The sequence below is a fragment of the Pteronotus mesoamericanus genome, unplaced genomic scaffold (assembly GCF_021234165.1).
Source record: "Pteronotus mesoamericanus isolate MK-2021 breed Mesoamerican mustached bat unplaced genomic scaffold, CSHL_Meso_final contig_29, whole genome shotgun sequence".
Classification (NCBI taxonomy): Eukaryota; Metazoa; Chordata; class Mammalia; order Chiroptera; family Mormoopidae; genus Pteronotus; species Pteronotus mesoamericanus.
The window spans coordinates 5,238,766-5,258,545 of record NW_026555123.1 but is presented as its reverse complement, the minus strand read 5'-3'; the positions used below and the strand labels follow the sequence as shown (position 1 = coordinate 5,258,545).

General features: G+C 54.1%; 1 protein-coding gene across 1 annotated transcript in view; it reads right to left on the bottom strand.

Moving 5' to 3' along the window:
- The window catches only part of DDX4 (DEAD-box helicase 4), a 44,347-nt gene extending 26,521 nt beyond the window's left edge, over positions 1–17,826 (bottom strand). The window contains exons 1-5 of the mRNA XM_054575298.1: positions 17,755–17,826; positions 12,054–12,114; positions 7,549–7,626; positions 4,994–5,071; positions 2,930–2,980 (exon numbers count right to left, since the gene is read on the bottom strand). Coding sequence (XP_054431273.1) covers positions 2,930–2,980; positions 4,994–5,071; positions 7,549–7,626; positions 12,054–12,114; positions 17,755–17,826 — 340 coding nt within the window. The remainder of the gene's footprint in view (positions 1–2,929; positions 2,981–4,993; positions 5,072–7,548; positions 7,627–12,053; positions 12,115–17,754) is intronic.
- Positions 17,827–19,780: the final 1,954 nt, after the last annotated feature.

Genomic DNA, 19,780 nt, shown 5'->3' with positions numbered 1-19,780 from the left:
CTCAACAGGTAACTTTAAAGACAGGGCATCTAAATATCAGAGCTGTCATCACTACGTCGCACACCTGAAATTAAAGTAAGATTGTATGTCTGCTGTGATTAAAGAATAAGTTATTTTTAAATAATTAAAAAATAAAAACAGCATTGTCACAAGGTAAATTAGTAAGAAAAATATTTTACTAATTACTAATTTATTTCCTGAGACAGCTTAATGTTAAATGGCAAATGTGTAACTGAGAATCCACTCTTGCCAAGTGCTAGGCACAAGCCAAAAATTAAGAATTTCATGCCAACTTGACTACATTATGGTTTCAAAAATATATAAACTAAAAATTGTCTCATACGGCCTTTTTCGGTCAACCTTACTTCTGTAATCTGCCTTCTTAATACACCCGAGACATTCGTGAGGGGTTACATACGTGCCAACTCCCCCACTCATGCCAGTGAGACAGCAGGAGGCGCCACGCTCCGGGCCGGAGGGCAGCAGCAGGCGACCTGCGGGCTCTGCAGGCGGACAGGGCGGCGCGGACGCGGCCTCGTGCTCCCCCGGGGGGGCGCCTGAAGTTAGTCCCCAGGGCCCACCCCTCAAGGAGTTCATTTCAAAAGTACAAAGTGACAGTAAGGAATGAATAAATTCTTAATGTAAAAGGTATGCTAATAATATGTTTTAGTGCTAACTTCAAGCTTTCTAGAATATCCCAGCAAAGCCACGTTTAGGAAACAGTTTCAAGAAATCTTTTTGTATGTCATTACTGTTCAATAACCGAGCACCGAGAACTTAAGTCACAGGGATGACATCAAATAGCAGACGGCTTGGACGCTATCTGTTAAGTTCCTGTGCAGAAGCGCCGAGCTGCCTAATTCTCAACGCTGCCTTTAGAGGACGAACCCAGGGCTCGCGCTGCAGCTGCCGATTCAAACTGAATCTTCCAACTGGCAGCTCTTCCTAAGGAGCCGCTGGATGGCGGCCACCTTCTGGGAGGCAGGATGTTAATACTCCAGGGGTGAGCAGGAAGGAGAATTTTGGAAAGAAGGTTAACCCTGGAATAATGTGATGAAAACTTACACTTACTACCTGATAGAAAAGCCTATCAATTAGCCGGGAGCGTGGCAAGGAGGAAGAGGCCTCATGCGATCTCTGGCCAATCTGCTCCCCTAGAACACACGCACAGCCCCACCCCTGCGGGGGAATGGAAAGGGGCGGCGCTCCCCAGAAGCGAAGGAGGAGCAGGGTGGAGAAAGCCCTCCGTCCCACTTCCCAGCTTCAGCCCAGTCTTAAAGCATTTAAAACGAAGTTGTTTTTTTAAAGAGAATTTCTGTAAAAGTTACAAAATAAAGCCAAGCAGAAACAAAACTTAGGTAGCGATCCCAAGATTAGTTACACTCTGTTAATTACGTAAAAATAACATCAGTAACACAAAGAGAGCTCAGCGTGGCGCCTGGCGCGCTGAGTGCACTCTCTCTCCGAACCCTCACAAACCTATGAGGCGGCTGCCACCCCCGTGGCACGAGGGGGGGGAATGACACACAGGGAAGTCGAGCATGTTTTTAAGATAAAGCAGCCGGCCAGGAGGGGAGGCCCTGGGGGAGGGCCGGGCTCCGAGCCCCCGCTGCTGCCGCTGCCCCGGGGGGTGGAGGGGAGGGGACGGGAGGGGATGGCAGGCAGGAGCACGACCCCCGAGCCACCTGTGCCCAGAGGCACCCCCGCCCCAGCCTTGCCGAGAGTCACTGTGACGTCGAAAGAAGTGAATCCACAGGTGTAACTGTTTGACTCTGGGGGAACTAAGAGCGAGAACAGAGGCAAGCAGGCCACAGGAGAGAACACAGCGCACCGGGAGGAAAGATGCTCGCCCGCGCGCTGGGAGCCGCTGGACCCTGGGCTCCAAAGTGCCCCTGGCTGACAGCCGCCAGCAGGGGGGCCTCTGGTGAGTGGGAATGGTCTTGAACCCCAACTGGTAGAAACAAACAAACAAACATAGGAGAGTAGGTCAATAAAAATAGAAATGGACAAAAATGATGTTTTCTTCGCTCAAAATGAGTTCTGTGCCGCGTACGGGTCCATCTGTGCGGAACGGAGAAAAGGCAGGGAGCAGGGGGACTGAGGCTGGCAGTGGGGGGCGTGTTATTTGATACATTAAAACCCCATCCTACTCCAAAGGATGTAAGATCAAGCCTCAGACATGTCACGGAAAACAAGAGGCTCCGACCGCTGGCCAGGCCTGTGTCTGGGTGAGGGCCCTGCTTTTACACGCGCACTTAGTCCGCGACACCCGCTCAACGGCCTCCGTGCTCCAGCACAGGGACCTGTGGCCCCGGGAAGCTTAGCCCCCCGCTGCAGGCCGCCCCTGGGCAGGCAGCACGGCGGGGACACGGAGGAAGGCCTGGAACTCAGGTGCACGACCCTCCTGAGATTCCTGCCCGCGGTTCCCAGACAAGGGAGGCGGCAGAGCCACCAGGCCCTGGGCCTCCCGCCGACCCGGCCAGGCGTCCCGGGAAGGCGCCCCGTCCCCGAAGGCCGGCCTCTAGACCCCGGACCTGCCTCGGTGCGCGCTCCTCTAGGCCGGGGACAGGACCTCGGACTGGACGCTGCCACCTTCAGCAGTGACCTACATCCTCCTCCTCCTTTTTCAACTGTCAAGACTGAATTTGAATCTGAATAGGGACCTGCAGGTCCCAAACTGTATTTCTGTCTGAAAGTGCAATTTCATTCTTGACTTGCTGTCCCTACTCTCACCTCCTCCTTCAGGTGGCGCAGGGCTCAGAAGGGGCCGGCCCAGGGGCCCGAGGCGCAGGGCCAGCTGCTTCATGAGACTGGGCTTAAACAAACTAGACCTGGGGCAGACTAAAATCCCTAGCCTTAGTTCCACTTTAGCGTGCACTAGACAGGGGAATGAAACTTTAAAAGCCACTCCAGAAACCGCCGCACTCACCTCTCCAGAAACCGCAGCTGTCGCCTTCTTCAAGCCTGTTGTTTGAGAAACCTGTGCAAAACACAGAATTAAATTTGCAAATCTCTGAGAAGGGCAGTCCCGTTACCTCTGCAGTGTAAAAACGACCCTTGCAGGTCTACCTAATGTGCCGCGCCTTTAAAATAGGACACCAGGGGCACCGGTCTGTACCGACGGCGGGCGCACACCCACAGGCCGCGACGGCGTCCCTGCCGCCTGCCGGCGGGCGGGGCTGAGGTGCCAGCTGTCGCCGCAGGGCCGCCATGACGTGCCCTCTACACGCACACGGGCGAGGCAAGGCGTGCGGCGCCACCGTGACGTGCTTTCTAATCCGAGTGCCGCAACTTTTATAATGTGTTAACTCCTCATTTCCTCATCTGCCAGAGGACAGTACAGCTAAATTATAATCCAACATTAGATCATGTTTCCCTTCTCAGTAACAAGAAAATCCTGCCAACTTAATTCTTGTTTGCTTAAAAATTTCTAAGCCCTGGCTAGGTGGCTCAGGTGGCTCGGGTGGCTGGAGCACTGCCCCGAACAGTGGGCTGGGCTCCCAGTCAGGGCACCCACCCAGGCTGCGGGTTCAATCCCCGGCCGGGGCGCGTACGGGAGGCGCAATCAATGCTTCTGCCTCACACTACTGTTTCTACCCCCTACCCCTGTTCTCCTTCTCTCTAAAATCAATTGAAACATAACCTCAGGTGAGGATTAAATAATTTAAATTTTTTTTAACCTTTAACCACGTTCTGTTTTCCACTTTCTCATTTAATAAAAACCTGTGTCTACATTTATCTCTCAAGCATATAGACATGTTTGTAAAATTCAGTTTAAAAGCATCCACCAGTAATATTTTAATAACATTTTTAAATGTTGAGTCTTAATAGAACCTTCAGTGTAAAGATATTCAAGAAATAGTATACTTTAAAATTGTCAAAATGATACCTGTCAATCAGTATTTAATCTAAATTATAAAATATTATAGTTTCTGTAATTCAGAGACTAATCAATTACTGTTTCACAGATGTTAAATGTATTTATATCAAGTCCCTTAACATCTCAGATTCAGCCAGACTCTAAAGGCCCTTCCAGCCTAAGACCCCACGGAAATTCAACGCAGTCACCATGAGGGGTAAGCGCCCCACCCAGCGGGGCCCCCACCCAGCGGGGCCGCCAGGAACCAGGCGCATGGCAGGAGGTGCGCAGCTGGCCTTACCGCCCGGGCCCCACCTCCTGCCCCCGCCACGGGTCCCCTGCCGCCCTCCATGGAGAAAGTGTCTTCCACAAAACTGGGCCCTGGGGCCAAACGGCTGGGGGTGGTTGCCCTACAGCCTTGACACATGACTGGGTGACGAAAATTTTTCCTTGAACAGACACATCCTTTCAAAATAGAGGTAATCCCTTCAGAAAGAATGTATTATCAGAAAACCAGGTTTTCAGTCGCTTTATTCACTTAAACACGAGCAATCTGGACGCTGGTTCAGGACAGGACCGCCTCCTACCGCCCTTCACCAGTCCCCCTCTCCCTGTGTTGTCCCCTCCCCAAGTCACACGCTGGCTGTCCAAGGTGCCTCGGGAAGCCTTCCACCCACACACTACTGGTCTTGAACTTAAACTCTGCTTTTGACCTACAGTTTCTAAAGATTTTCGGGGAAACGTTTAGTTTCAAAGCCCCACCCGGTTCTCTGCTCAGCTGAACACGGAGACTCAGATTCCCCGTGGAGCTGGCACGGGTCTGCCGTCCGGGAGGGGCGGCGCCTTGAGGACAGAGAGGAGAGGACTGTGATCGCCTGCGGGGCAGGCCAGCTTGGAGGGGGCAGCTGCCCAAGGGGCACACCTGTTTACGAGGGCTCCGTGGGCAGCAGTCGGGCCCCCAGTGCCCAGACCCCGCTCTGCCAGCCACCGAGGAAAGCAAGGCGTGCCCGAGCGCTCACACATCCCGGGGGACCGTGTGCACGTTCTAGGCGCGTCACAGGGATGCGGGAACTCAACGGCCAGAGCGGCTGTGGCCACGCGAGCGTTCCCGGCAGGACGCCACGAGCTGGTTACCTCGGCTGCCGAAGCCCTTGCCGACCCCAGAGGCGCCGGCTGCGGAGGGGGGCTCCCTTCTGCTCCACTCGCCAGCATCTGGAAAAGGTCACACGGAGCTGAAGCTCTTCGATGTACAGCGTGAAGGATGTCACAAAAGCCAGGAGTTAAAAGCCTCCCAGTGACTTTCAAGGACAGAGAGAGAGTAGTATAGAAACTTACATAGTTAGTATACCCCACCCATTAAAAAAAAAAAAAGACCTCTGAAATTAGGATACCAAGGTGATAACATGTACCACTGAAATCCAGCTTTAGACTAGATGTCGTTTGACTACTGACCTTTAATCAGAAAACTCAGCTCTGACTTTCTGCAGACTCAACCTCGCCTGCGAGTGGGGCGCACACCCCGCCAGTGCGCAAGCCACCGCTGCCCGCCCTCTCCCGGTGCGAGGTCGTGCCCACCTTTCTCCTTCTGACCTGAGATCGGGACGGACCGCAGGCTAAGGCCCTTCGCAGCCCCTCCCGCCCCAACGGCCCCACGGGGCCTTCCTGGCTCCCCCGAGCCGAGCACCGCCCGTCCCGGCAGGGCGCGCTCCTCCATCTGCACCCCTTCCACGCTGTCCTTCCACGGGGCGTGCCCTGCTTTTCTGGGTCTCAAAATTCTCTCCACGCTCCCCCAGCCTTGTTCAAAGGCCGCCTCTGCTGGGAAGCCTTTCTGAGCCTTTCGTCGTGCGTGACTCCTCCCCACATTCCCAGCGCACTGCCTGGGTCTCCTCTCAGAAACGCTTCTCCCCCGTGCTTCTCTCCCACTGCACTGAGAATGGCGGGCAGAGCCACTATGGCAAGTAGCAGGTTATTTAAGACAAAAATTGGTCACAAGAGACATCCAAACTGGATGAAGTGCCACTTGAAACCATCCCTGGGACGAACTAAAGCCTTGTCCGGTGCCCCTCATAAGCTGTCTGGCTGTCTTGCGCACCCGAGCGCAGGAGCGGAGGGCTCCACGGACTCCTGAAGCCGCCTGCACGCGGCACCCCAGCAGCTCCCAGCACCTTCCCCAGGTCCTGAGGGTGCGCGTGGTGCCAGCGGGTGCGCGTGGTGCGCGTGGTGCGCGTGGTGCAGCGTGGTACGCGTGGTACGCGCGGGGAGAGCCGTTTAGGCCGGGCTTCCCAGAGCGGGACGCTCTCATCAGGGTAACATCAGAAGCAACTGAGAATCAATCTCAAAACCGTTACGAACTAAGCAAGTTCGGAGAAACAATACCAGAGGGCCTGAGACCAGCTAAAGTGTCAGGTGACTCAGAGGGAAAAAGTTACACTCGTGGGCTGTGAATTTCCAGAATTAAATGGAGTATCAAGATAACTTTTTCAAGTATTCACATTCCACAGAGCATTCTCATAAGAAGTTCACTGTGTATTTCAACCTAAAACACATGGAATTAGCAACCTGCAGTAAAATTGGTCTCGGTTACAGTTTTCTCCTTAAAAAAGGCTTCATTCAACAATGTTTACAAGCCTACCTCAAAACTATCACATAATCTAGTCTAAAATGGGATTTTGAAATAGATCTACATATTAAATATTCCCCTTGAGCATCGTGTCACATTATTCCTGACATAACAGCCAGCACAACCCGCACCGGAACCTCTTTTCAGAATCACGTGGCCCAGACCGTCAACACTTCTTACCTGACACGCAGGCTTGAAGAACAAAATATATACGTATATTTAAAGAATAAATTATTTACATTAGTAGCAGGAACATGTCAAAACATAAAATTCACATTTGTGTTAATTCTATCTAAACAAGAAATTAAGTTTTCCAAACATCGAATGAAATACCACACACCCACATCAACCTCTAGTTTCCAATGAATAAAAATAGCTAGAGATATCAATAGTTTTTGAAAGAGTAATATCTAATAAATTCAATAAGTGTCATCTATTTTTACAATTACCAATTAGCTCTAGCTTCTGATATTACACAAAAATAAATGGTCATATGTATTTTTAAATAAGTTTAAATTGAGATTCTAATATTTTATTGCACTGTAAGAAACCATAATATGGAATATTTTCAGCATTTTATGATCAAATCTAAAGAAAGACCACCAGAAGGTATTTTGCTGCGTCATTATCTGTCAGATCAAGTTCTGGTTGTTCTAAAAGTAACAATAAAAAATTCCAAACTTGGAAAAATAACCTCTTAATACAATATCAATGGGATGACAGGAACGCTGCCCATCAGCCCTTCCCTTGAGAAATACAAACCGTGAGGAGGCCCCGCCCATCCCAACTCTGAAGCTTCTCTAACTTTCCCAGGCCAGTTGTTGGAAATCCATAACCGCAAACACATTAAGCAGCAGCTCTGTACAGCAACCGCCTTTACCCAGTCTATCTAGTCAAACTGTTTCTGTTGCACTATTGCTCCCAAAAGCGTGACAGCAAGAACAACGGCATCCCAAAAAGTGATGAGCTCATGACCCCAACAGAGCCTCCTGCACACTGAGCTGCAACAGAGTTGGCTCTGCGCCCACCCCGTCTGCAGCCGAGAAGACGGAGCGGGAGCACCACTCACCTCGGCTTCCCAAACTCCTCCCGGAGGCAAAGCCCCGTCTCATGAGATGCTCTCTCTGCGAAGGTCCGACATCCAAGTCTAAAGCAAACAACATCAAGAAGCAAGTCAGACTCCCAGGCAGTGGGGGGACGGGGGGCGGGGGCGGGCGGGCCACTGCCACACCTTGTCAGGGTGCTGCTCGCCCGCACGGGGGTGTGTGTCTAGCAGTCTGAGAACGCCGGTCGTCAACAGGAACAGGCAGCCCCCAAACGAAAGCGAACGGTGGCTCACTCTCACTCAGAAGTACAGACACTGGGAATCAAAAGGAGGCGACGCCTTTTTCCAGCCACATGACTGTCTGGAACGCAGTTTCAGGTTTGGTGATTCCAAAAACGGTCGAGGGAAACAAAAAATCACAGCACTGGAACTATAAACTGCATCAAATGTGACCCAAATTAAAAAATACGTTTTTAAAAAATATATACTGACACGAATTTCTCCTCTGGATATACATACATGGTAACACAGATACAAGAGATGTTTTCACGAGTACTGTCTGTATTAGCAACAACATAAACGCCCTCGGAGGAGACTCGGAGGACCCCAGCCACGCGCAGCGCACTGCGCACTTTCTCAGGACTGCGTGCTCCCAGCGGCACGGGACCGACCCCCTCAACAGCAGAGAGCACGTTTGTAAAAACCGACCACGCGGGAGGTCACAACACAATTCCAACAAGTTTCACAAATCAGTATGGTCTACTCAAAATTCGTTAATCACAATGAGGTCAAATGAGATGTTATTAAACAAAAAAAAAAAAACTTGGTTAAAATCCTCTTACATTTGGAAATGTATTTTTAAACCACTTCTATATAGCCCAGCCCACAGAAAAAATAGATAATGGAACCTTAAAACTGCTTAGAACTGTATGATAAAAATGTTACTTATCAGTACCTAAATTTTTATACTAAAAATAAGAACTCAAAATTAATGAGCTAAACAGCCATGTCAGCTAGAAAGAACGTTAGGGAAAAGAAAACAAAATCACACAGAATGAGAAAAAAAAAAGAAAAGCAGTAATCAATACAAGAAGAAACAAACATAACATGGCACTTCAACAAAGCCAAAACGAGGTTCTTCAAAGAGGCCAACATGAACCTGCCAGAGGGACAAACGGCTAGAAGACAGGTGCGGGCAGGAGGGGCAGGGAGAGGGGGGAAGAGGAGACACACAAATGAACAGTGTCCGGAATCAAAAGGAAAGGGCAATAACCTCGAAAACAATGGAGGTGCTGTTCAAGGAGCACCAAGTTTCAGTTATGCAAGGTGGCAAGTTCCAGAATATGCAGTTATCTTGGGGCACACCTCCTGGGGATACAGGGAAATCACTGTGTAACTGTCACCACAGCCAAAATCCATGACACAGACAAGGCCGCATGCGGGCAAGGACGCGGGGTGCCGGAAACGGCACTGCTGCGGAGGGTGCGGGACGGCACGGCCCCGTGGCAGACAGCTCGGCTATTCCTTACACACCCAGCAGGTCCTGCCATGCGATCCGGCAACCCTTCTCCTTGGCATTTACCCAAAAGAACTGAAAACTTGTGTCCACAAAAAAACCTGCCCATAAATGTTTATCTCAGGTTTACTCATAATTGGCAAAATTCAGAACCACCAAGACGTCCCTCAGAGCTGACGGAGGACTACGCTGTGGTCGCAGCACGCGAGAGCACGGTGTTCAGCGCAGTGACAGAAAACTTCCCTGACCCGGTGAAGGAGCTGGGCACCCAAGTCCAGGAAGCACAGAGTCCCACACAAGCTGGACCCAAAGAGGCCGACCCCAAAGAGGCCAACCTCAAGACGCATCATAATTAAATTGCCAAAGGTTAAAGATAAAGAGGAACTCTTAAAAGCAGCAAGAGAAAAACAGCTACCTTCAAGGGAGTCCCCCCAAAACTGGCAGCTGATTTCTCAAAAGAAACTTTGTAAGCAAGAAGAGACTGGCCCAGAAATATTCAAAGTGATGAAAAGTGGGGACGTCCAGCCAAGATTACTCTACCCAGCAAAGCTATCTTTTAGGATTAAAGGGCAGAGGAAGAGCTTCCCGGACAAGAAAAAGCTAAAGGAGTTCATCACCACCAGACCAGGATTATATGAAACATTTTGATCTTTCATAAGATCAAAAAATATGAACAATGAAATGGCTACAAATACATATCTATTAACAACTGAATCTAAAAAGCAGAATAAACAAGCAGAACAGAAACAGTCGTAGACACAGAGAACATTCTGGCAGGCGCCAGACAGGAGGCAGGTCGGGGGGAGGGGCAGAGAACAGCGCAGGGATCGAGAAGCGCAAACTGGGAGTTACGGCACAGTCATGGGGGTGTAAGGCACGGACCAGGAAACAGAGCAGCCAAGGGACACACACGCATGCCCGTGGGCAGGAACAACGGCGTGGGGGTGGCCTGAGGAGTGGGGGTGCTGACGGGGGGGGGGGCAGAGGAAGAAAAGCTGGGACAACTGTAACAGCATAATCAATACAGTGCAATCTTTTTAAAAACCAAGGATGAATAATAAAGGAAACATAACCATCACATACTAATCGCACAGCTCAAACGTGAATCACACGCACACTAATGTCTGAGCAAGAAGAGCGCCACCGGAGCGCGGAGGAGACCGTGTGCGTGTGCAGGGCAGGCGAGGGCCTCGGCACGCACGCCCCGCGCAGGAGGCCAGGCGAGGGCAGCGAGGACCAGATGGTCTCCATCGTGAGCTGCCAAGTTTCTATTTGACACGTTAAAACCAGATAACGGGAACTTTTCCAGTGAACTCTGGAAACAATGAGATCCTACCAGCTAGCTCAGAAGGAATTCCATGGCCATCGCTAAGAGAAAGCAGGAGGCAGTGCTGCGGCACCCCGCTTTCATGAAATCAACGACAAAAAGAAAACATCTGAATATAATTTTAAGATCATGAAAAGGGTATAAAAGATAAGAGCAGGGGAGCAAAGGAAGTGCAAGGCAGTATTTACGATGGAAGAAACACGCGCGTGTTGACAACGCCGGCAGGACGCGATTCTGCACGGGAGAACGCGTGCCGCGACCTGGGAGTCGCAGTCGGCAGATTGTCCAGAGTGGCAAACCCTGGGGCCAAGGCTTCGGAGGACAGGATTTCTTTTCACTGCTGTTTTTTTAAGTTTTGGGATTTTTTGGGTTTTGGGGGGGTTTGCAACAGATCGCCTCTACCCGCTTGTCTTTGGAATATTCCAAGCACACATGCATGCACCCAGTTCACGTGGTGGAAGCAGAGTCCGCCTTTGGCTGTTGGCAGCAGGCAGCGAGTTCGGGAATGGTTCATGCTAAACCACGGCATCGAATGCTGATGAAGGACAAGTGCAGCCCGACAACACGAAGGCACGTCTGCTCCACCGAACCCCTCCCTGGAGGATCGCTCTGACCTGATGGACCAGCTCCCCCTCTCCGAACCCCCTCTCCGCAGGCTCCCCGACATGGGACGGGCTGCCCGGCCCGGCCGCCGCCTCTGACGAGGGAACTGCCGGACCCCCTCCCTTGCACTGGTCACTCAGGCTCCCAGGAGGCAGCCTGGTGGCCTCCCCGGCGGGGGTGGGGCGGGAGTTTGTGTGTAGCAGGTGGGAAGCAGTGTCAGCCTGGGGAGATAAGGCGGCTCCAGAGGTGGGAGGCGGTGGCGGCCACAGGGCGGCATGAGTGTGTGCCCTCCGCCCCGGCCGGGAAGCTGAGAACGTGGACGGCTGACCCCAGACGCTGCTCTGCGCTGTTTTATGTGAGGGCCCCGCACACCCACAGACTCAGACTGTGCAGGGTTGGTGCCCCCAACTCCCGCCTTGTTTAAGGGTCAGCTGTACTTAATGCCACTGGCCTACACTCAAAAAAATGGTTAAGATGGTCAACTCTATGTGAGAATTTTTAATGCGGTAGAAGTAGCACCTCAGCCTGCTTTGGAGGCCAACGGCAGGGAGCACTGTCAAGCGGAGCCCTGACACGACCACCTGCGTGCCATCCACGTCGATGCCGTGAACACGCGGGCCAGCCAGGGGCGGCGGGGGGGGGGGGGCGGGTGCAGGCGGTGGGGCGGGACCGCAGCTGCCTTTCCTGACGTGCCTCTCGCTCTCCTGGGGCCTCTCCTACATTCGGTTCCGAGTGACAGAGACATGCTGGTGTCTGGAGGAGCTGCAGGTGTGGTTCAGACGGGGCTGTCCTGACAGGTCACCGCCCCACCCCCACGTCAGGCCCTGGCAAGGCCCTGGCGGCGGGCACGCCGAGCACGCGGCGTCCAGCCTGGACAAAGGCCCGCGGCCGCCCCAGACCCACACAGAGCCGCCTAACGCACGGGGCACTCCCCTCCCCCTTCTCTAACGGGAGCGGCCTCACCACAAAGTCCCCGAGGAAGGCACGTCCTCACTAGGACATTTTAAAGACACCGCTACTGGGTGCCTACGAGGCAGCTCCCCGTCACTGGAAGGAGGTGCCACCTCCCGCCGGAACACCCACCTGATGGCGACACCGGGCTCCTGTGGAAAGTGTCTCCGTTTGCTCCAGAAGAACACCTGTCCTGTGGGGAGGAAGAAGAGACGAGTTTTCTACTTGGGATAAGAACGTGCTATCTATTTCACAAATACTAGAACATTTTAACCAGTGGGCTTGTTCAAAACAAAACGACGCTAGACTGTAGGATTTCCAGGGTCACTGGGTGTTCCTTCATCAATCTCCGCAAAATCTCCACACTACCTCTGGACGCGCAGCATATTAACACATCCCTGAGCGCGGTGGTTGGCACACGGCAGCCATGGGCCGCGACTGGTGGGCCGCTGTTTCCAGACGTGAAGCCGGGCAGGGTCGACCTGGGCGTGTCCGCTGCTGCTGCTTAGGCTCTAGTCACAAAGCCGTGACTCGGGCAGGACGGCCTGCAAGGCCCATGCAGTACCTACTGTCCAGCTTTTTACGGAAGGAGTTTGCTGACAACTGACATGAGAGCTCAGCCACCCGGGCATTTGAACAGTACAATCAAACCCTAGGATACAAGTGACAGCTGACCGAGGTACCCATGACCCAGCGAAGCCTGCCGAAGTGCGGCACCGCCCCCCCCTCGGGGACTAAAGCTCTCTACTTGTGAAATTTCCGCTGTTCCTATAAAGTGAAACAAACGACTGTTTGCAGCCCGTGAAAAGGAATCCACTCCCAAGGAAATGCTGCTCTGCCTCCCAGGGGACCCTGCTCACGAACCAGCCCTTGGCTTCCTCTCGCAGCAACTTCCCGAGCGGCGCCTCGGCCGCCCGCACCAGCTGCAAGGGCACCACGGCAGGGTACCTCAAGTGACGCTTACTTTCTAAAATGTCTTTTTCACAAGGGACACAAAATGGCTTTCGTGAAGCTTGAGCATCTCACAATCATTTCCGTAAGAACAGAAAAGCTTAGCGCCTTGGATACGCGTGGGCTTTGGGGACAGCAGAAAGTTGCAACTGCTTACGTCACAGACATGGAAACCGACCAGCGATCCGCTTTTCCATTCTCAGAAATGAAGCCCAAAGACGCTGGTTCCTTCTTTAGTGTCCAGAGTGTTACTGGGTGGAGAGAGCACCAAAAGGGCTGGTTTACAGGTGGTGCAGAGCGGGCAAAAGGCAGTGACAGGCTCCGGCACTGAGGGACTGGGGGTGCGTTATTAGATGGCCTTCAGGCTGCGGAATTTACTATCCCACACACACGGAGCTGACCAACGTGGAGGCAGCTTTTGAAGCAAGGCATCAGAAAGTTCTCCACTGTAATCAGCTCATCAAAAATTCTTAACCCCTTTCATTACCTTAAAAAGCACTAATGTCCCACTCCCCGACCCGGCCAGCTACTGCCCCTCTGCTCCAGCCGCCTAGAGCAACCCTCGTCTCCAAGCCCCCAAGCCCAGCCTCCCTCCGCCCTGCACACGGGATGCCGACAGCAAGGAGGCGGTGACGCAGGGGGCCACTGCACGGTGCCTCAGCCTCTGCGCAGTGCTGTCCCCTCGGCCTCGCCTGGCCACCCAGCGTTCCCCTCCGGAACTGCACCCAAGCTCCTGCCTTTAAACCCCACCAACACACGGGAAGCTCCGAGGTCTACCCACAGCCGACCCTCCCCTAAGCAACACCCCGCGGAGTCTGCCGCCCACGTCCCCGCTGACGGGCTGTCGCGGGCACCTTGCACTGCGCGCCTCACGGGCAGAGGGTCCTCCCGCACACCCCCCGTCCTTTCCCATGAGGTTGTACCCTGGACCGCACCACCCCCGCGGGCCGCGCAAACTCAGAAGCCAGGCCGGCCCGCCGCACCCTCCTCCCGCCACTCCCGCACGAGCTGCCGCTCAGCTCCGGCCCGCAGCGCCCTGGCGCGCGCCCTCCCCCTAACCCTAATCCTGACCGCCTGGCCCCCGGGCGTGCGCAAGGCCCACGGGAGGAGGAGGTTGAGGAAGGCCCGGCGAGGCCAGCCCTCGCCCGGCGCCTCGCATGCAGAGGGAGCTCGCACACATGGCTGGGGATCGCGGGTTTCCTGGGCGGGCTTCGCCTGCGGCCTGACGAGAGCGGGCAGGGCGCACAGAGGACACAGAGGGGCCGCAGGGAGATGGCACCCCGGGCGGGCGGCCCCCGAGCTGCAGGGACGCGGCTTCTCGCGGGGCCTCCACGAGGCGCGCGGCCCTGCAGACTCGGAGGGAATCCCGCGCTGCCGCTACACAGCCGCTTCGCGGACCTTTGTCAGAGCAGCTCTGGGGCCCGAGCTCCATGCCCAGTTGTCCAGGGAGGCTTCGCCTCTCCGCCTGATCGTGACCCACCCGCCCCTGTCCGTCCGTCCGTCCATGCCTCCCGCGCGCGCGCTTTCCTCAATGTTTTCCGCTTCTGTTCACAATGATTGGGCTCTGGAACGCGCCGTCCACCTCCGCCTGGGAGACGAGGCCCCGCCCCACCGCACCGGCCCCGCCTCCCAGCCCAGCCACACCCGCTGCGGGGCGCGCCGGCCTTCCCCTCTAACTTCCACACACATCACTGCAAACCCGTTACAGCCTTTTAAATCAGCCAAAGGAACTGACTTAGAAGTTTCAAAACATTGACACTAAGAGCATACACAACTACCAATATTCCTCACATGCAGCTGCGAATCCTCTGTTTGCATTACCAGACACAAACCTCTTTGCCCTCGAAAGTACTCTCATTTTCCATTATGGAGTATCATAACTTGTTAAAGCTTTTGTCTTTTCCAAGCAAATGGGTGCTTCTAGTCACATGCTGAGTTGTTTTTCCTTTTCAGCATGGCAGGTCTGCTACTCAGTCAATTCCGGGCTGGACAACTTGCGAACCTGGAAGACACCCTCTCCCCGGCCAGTTGAGGGGCCAATGCAGGCAGCTCCACGTTTTCCGTCCCAGCCCCTTAAGAGCCTTTGCAAAAACCACTTGCATTGTAGGCCCAGAAGCCCCTGACAAGACCGGAGCATCGCGTCACCGTGTACCGAACACCAGGACCTCAGCGCCTGCTCTAGGCCCCGCAGCAAGTAGAGCAGAGGCAGGCTGTCCCGATCGCCTGGACAGACAGGTCGCATCCGACACAGTGCCACACACATTCAAATCCTGGACAAAACGCTGAACACATCTCCCCTCCTCTGGGCTCACACAAGCTAAAGTCCCCAAATGCAGGCAAGGCCGCCCCCCACCCCTTCTGACTCGGGTGTCCAGGCTGGACCAGCCCTGCCACACCCGCCTGAAGTCTGCCCCCTCCCGCGGCCGCTGGGGGGACCGGCGCGGCACCGCAGCACCGGCAGAGCTGGGCCCGGCGACTCTGAGCCCCAGCTGCCCCTCGCAGACCCCAGGTTCCAGGAGTGGTCGGGTCACAGAGGAGAGAGCAAAGCATCTCAAAATGTAGGGATAACCACCAGAGCCCAGAAATAAATGTGATCGTTGCAAGAATGTGTAATCCAGGCCCTAATTTCTATGTGAAAGCATTCTCCAAAAAAAAGCTATTTCCCCAAACAAAAATGTTTAGCAACCAAAACTCATGCGGAGGTCCCCGACCACAGGCTGCAGCAGAGGCCACCGTAAGTGAGGCCAGAGAACAGGCGGGGAAGGAGAGGCAGAGCCAGAGGCTCGGGCTCCAGCAACTCCCAGAGGTCGGCCGGTCCCCGTCCCTTGAGCAGATCCCATTGTCTGTTTCCTGCCCATCCTGCCCAGCATCTGCCAAAAGCGTTCACTTTTCACCCTCTCCAGACCAGCTCCACGCGCAGCTCCACCCGCGTCTCTTTAGCCTCCTCCCCGGCCTCCTCCCACCTCGTGGCTGCTCTGCCCGTGGCCCCGTCCCCTAGGGCTCGTGGAGGAGCACGCTGTCCGTCTCCCACAGCGCGCCCGGCTCAGCACGTGTGATTCCCCGTGCCCTCCATTGCAAGAGACCCTATCCTCCCATGTCTCGCTGAGGGCCAGACTCAGAAGTTGCCGGAAATCCTCCTCAGGCTCCAGCACTTCACTCCCTTGGGTCTGCCAACTCAGTGACGTCCAAGGACCACATTCTTCTCTGCTACTTCAGAACCATGGTGTGGATGTGAACAGAGCAGATGCAAACTTGACTTTCTTATCTAAGCAATTACTACAGACTTTGCACTCCTGCTTTTAAAAATCGTAATTGTGGACGGACTAATTCAAGCTGTCTCCACTTTCGTCACAAGAGCACATGCCTTCTGAAACGTGCCACAGAGGCGGCCCGAGATCAGAGAGCAGTGGCCTCTGGGGGTTCCCCAAACGAGAAGCGCTACAGCCAGGAAGCAGACCCAGGCCCAGACCCGGCTCCGCTCGCCACACCCGTCCACTGCGGCACTCACCCCACAAACTCGCATGCGCCCCGCAAATGCCTAGGCGCCGAGCCTACTGGACTGCACACTTGTTAGGTTATCAAGTGTGCCTCCACCCCCATGTCTTCCACTGTCCCATCCTGCGGTGGCATGCTCACTTCAAAACTGAGAACCAGGACATGCTAAGAGCTCCCAGAAGAACAGTGTCCAATTATTCAAAATTACAGGTACACGTGTCAACATTAAATCTCCCAGTAGAATCCTGAGAAGCCTTCAGAAAAGGCCAATCACAGAGATGAAGGTGAGCCTAGTCCAAGATGGCTGCAGAATCACTATAAATTTAACAAAAGGGAAACGCAGCTGAGTCTACAAGTGGAAACTCAGCCAGAAAAAGCAATAAAAACTACATCTCTGAAAGAAACGAGGCTGCAGAAAATACCTCAGATTCCTCCAACATAAAAACGTCATTTAGAAAAGTCACAGGTTCAGCCTTAGTTGTTGTGCTTTTCAATCCAACCATGGCAGGCAAAAAAGCTGTTAATTGCACCATGTTCTTTCAAGTCAAATAGGCCAAACAACTACTGCAAAACCCAGCACCAGGTGTTAAGTCTGCAAACGGAAAAACTTTACTGCAAACTGGACCCACACAAATATATATAATCATAGATAGATTTGTTAACAGAAATTATATACAAGTGAGTATTCCCAACACCCTGAAAAGAGGTAGGTTACTGAATAGCACAAAAATTCTGAAAAAGCACATCTGAAAGATCTGAGTCAGCCATACTTAATTTCAAACACCTTATGCAATGAACACGCTCACTGAGCCACAGCGCAGTGTACTGTTTGAAGGACACTCGATGAAGACAAAACCTTAGACAAAGAAACTAAAAATTAGGCTACTAAAGCCCGCCGGAGAAAGTGCATCTGCGGATTAAACTGTGTATTTTAACAACCCTATTGAGAATCAGGGGAAAAAAGAACCATAAAATATCCTTTGACCAAGTAATTCCTTTAAAAAAAAAAAGCTCCCCAATTAAAACAAATAAGCTGTAGATATTTGTGACACTATTACAGTAATAAGCTAACAACATTTAAATTCACACCAACAGCAAATCAATTATATCATGGCACAGTCTTTCCAGGAAATATTATGTAACCACAAGAAATTATTTTTACGACATCAATAATATGGAACGGTGAAAAATGAAAAAGCTGGAACCAAACATTACAATTGTAATTTTACTAACATTACAACGGATATAAAAATATGTTTAGGAAAAAACAAAAGAAAATTCACTAAAACTTAGCAGGAGCTCATCCAAAGCCTTCCCGCCACGCAATTTTCCACTTTGATCAAATCCGTAGAATTTACGAATGAATGTAAGCTGTAAATTTCACTACCTTCTCAAATACAGGAACATAGGAAGACAGATGGGGCGCGATGATTTCCGCTTCCCAGTCTTCGTCTCCCATGGTGGATCTCGGCTCTGTTTTTGCGAAAACACAAACATACTGGGCCTCAATTACATCGGACCCGTGTCTCCAGGGGCACCCACGATCATCGCCTCTCAGACACCTGAAACCTCTCAGCTAGGGGCGGGGACTCACCTTCCCGCCCATGTTTTCGGAAAAAGGGGACTAAGTTTTGCTCCTTACGTGGAGGTGGCATTTATAGCCATCCTTTTCGTCTTGGAGAGTTGGTTCGACCACTTACGTAAGGACCCGGGCAACCCCGGTGACGCTCCGGAAGCTCAGGCTGTGCCCCAAAGGCCGGTCACCCGCTTTCCTGCCTCCTGCGAAGGGGCCCCAAGCAACGGAGAGGTGACGTTTTCAGGACCCTCCAAAGGCAGATTAGGTGATGAGCTTGGGGTTTTGACAAGTCTCCCGAAGGAGGGGGCCAGAGACCAACGAACGGCTCGGACTTGGCCGGCAAGTGGAGGAGGGTCCCCAGAGCACGCCAAGGCCCCAACAGAGGTCAAAGGGTCCCGAAGCGGCGTCTATGCTGGCCGCCCCGCTCCTGGCCGCCCTCCGACCGGACTCGCCCCGCGGCCGCGGGCACCCTGAGCGGGAGGCGCGGCCCGCAGGCGTCCACCCGCCATCCCACCCGCCCGCGCCCCCGGCCACCACCGCCACTCACCCCTCGCTGCCCGCCCGCCAGCCACGCAGGTCTTCGCAGGCGACTCCTAAACGGCCGCACGTGCAGGACGCCGCGCTTGCGTCAGCTGCGTGCTGTAGCCACAAATGGCACCTGGAGCCGCGCGCCGCCAGCCAATCAGCGCCCAGATGGCGCGAGGCCGCGCCCAGCTATCCCGCCCACTGCCCTGTCGCGTCCCCGCCCACCACGGGTGGGCCAGCCCTCGACGCCGTGGCCCGTTGGGCCTAAGGGGCAGAGCGGGCAGCGGCCACTTGTCCGTCCAGTCTCAAGGAAGGGGTCCCTCGGTGGGCACAGCCCCTGGACTCCCCTGCGCGAGCACCGCCAGACACACACACCCCCTTTCCTACCGCCGAACGCCACAGGGGACAAGGCTGTGCTCACTCCTTCCTGGTGCGTGCCACGCACATCCCCTGTCCCCGCCCCGCCCGCCGCAGCTCGGCAGTTGGGCCCTCAGGCGGTGTCGGAGGCTCCCGCTCCACGGCCCGGACCCCCGGGCTGGGGGCGGGGTGACACTACCGCCCCCCCACCGCTGTCCCGGAGGCTGCGCCTTACCGAGCTGCGGCCCGCGTCTTGGCCAAGGAGTTGCCGTGAGCCCCAGAGGAAGTTGTGGGGTGAGGGTAGTTCATCCGGGCTCGGACGTGTGACCCCCGACCCCAGGGGCACAGGTCGAACCAGACCGGCCCGGGTCCCTGCGGAGCCTCGGCGCCCTTCGCTCAAGCCGTGTGTAGGTGCCGCCCAGAGGCCGTGGCCGTCGTTCCAGGCAGGGCGGTGCTGGGGACACTCGCCGGAGCCGAGCCGGGGTTCGCGCCCCAGCGGGCTTCGCGGGCCCGGAGCCTCTGGGGCTCCTCCAGCGGTGGCTCAGGCGACGGTTACCAAAGGGGGTGCGCCCACCGCTGATTTTAGGCAATCCGTGGGCAGTTTTCATTTTGAGAGTTATTTCAGTGTTCGCACGTGGTATTTAACGTGTGTGAGAAAACCATAACCCACAAAACCTGTGGTTTCAGAAAATCATTGCTCCTTATGAAGCTAAAATAAATATTTAAAGTTTTAAAATTAATTAAATAAAAACCATGTATTCATCGTATGCTGGAATGGCCAAAGCCGTGAAGGCGGTGTTGAAAAGACCGCAGTGTGGCCGCCGTGGGTGCGGACGGGAAGGGCTCGGGGCCTGGGGACGGTCACTGGAGCTTTTCTCTGCTGTCAGGGGAAGCGTCCCATCCGCACCTGTTCCCATTCCACGCTCACGTAGCACCTTCCTGATCAGCCCTTCTC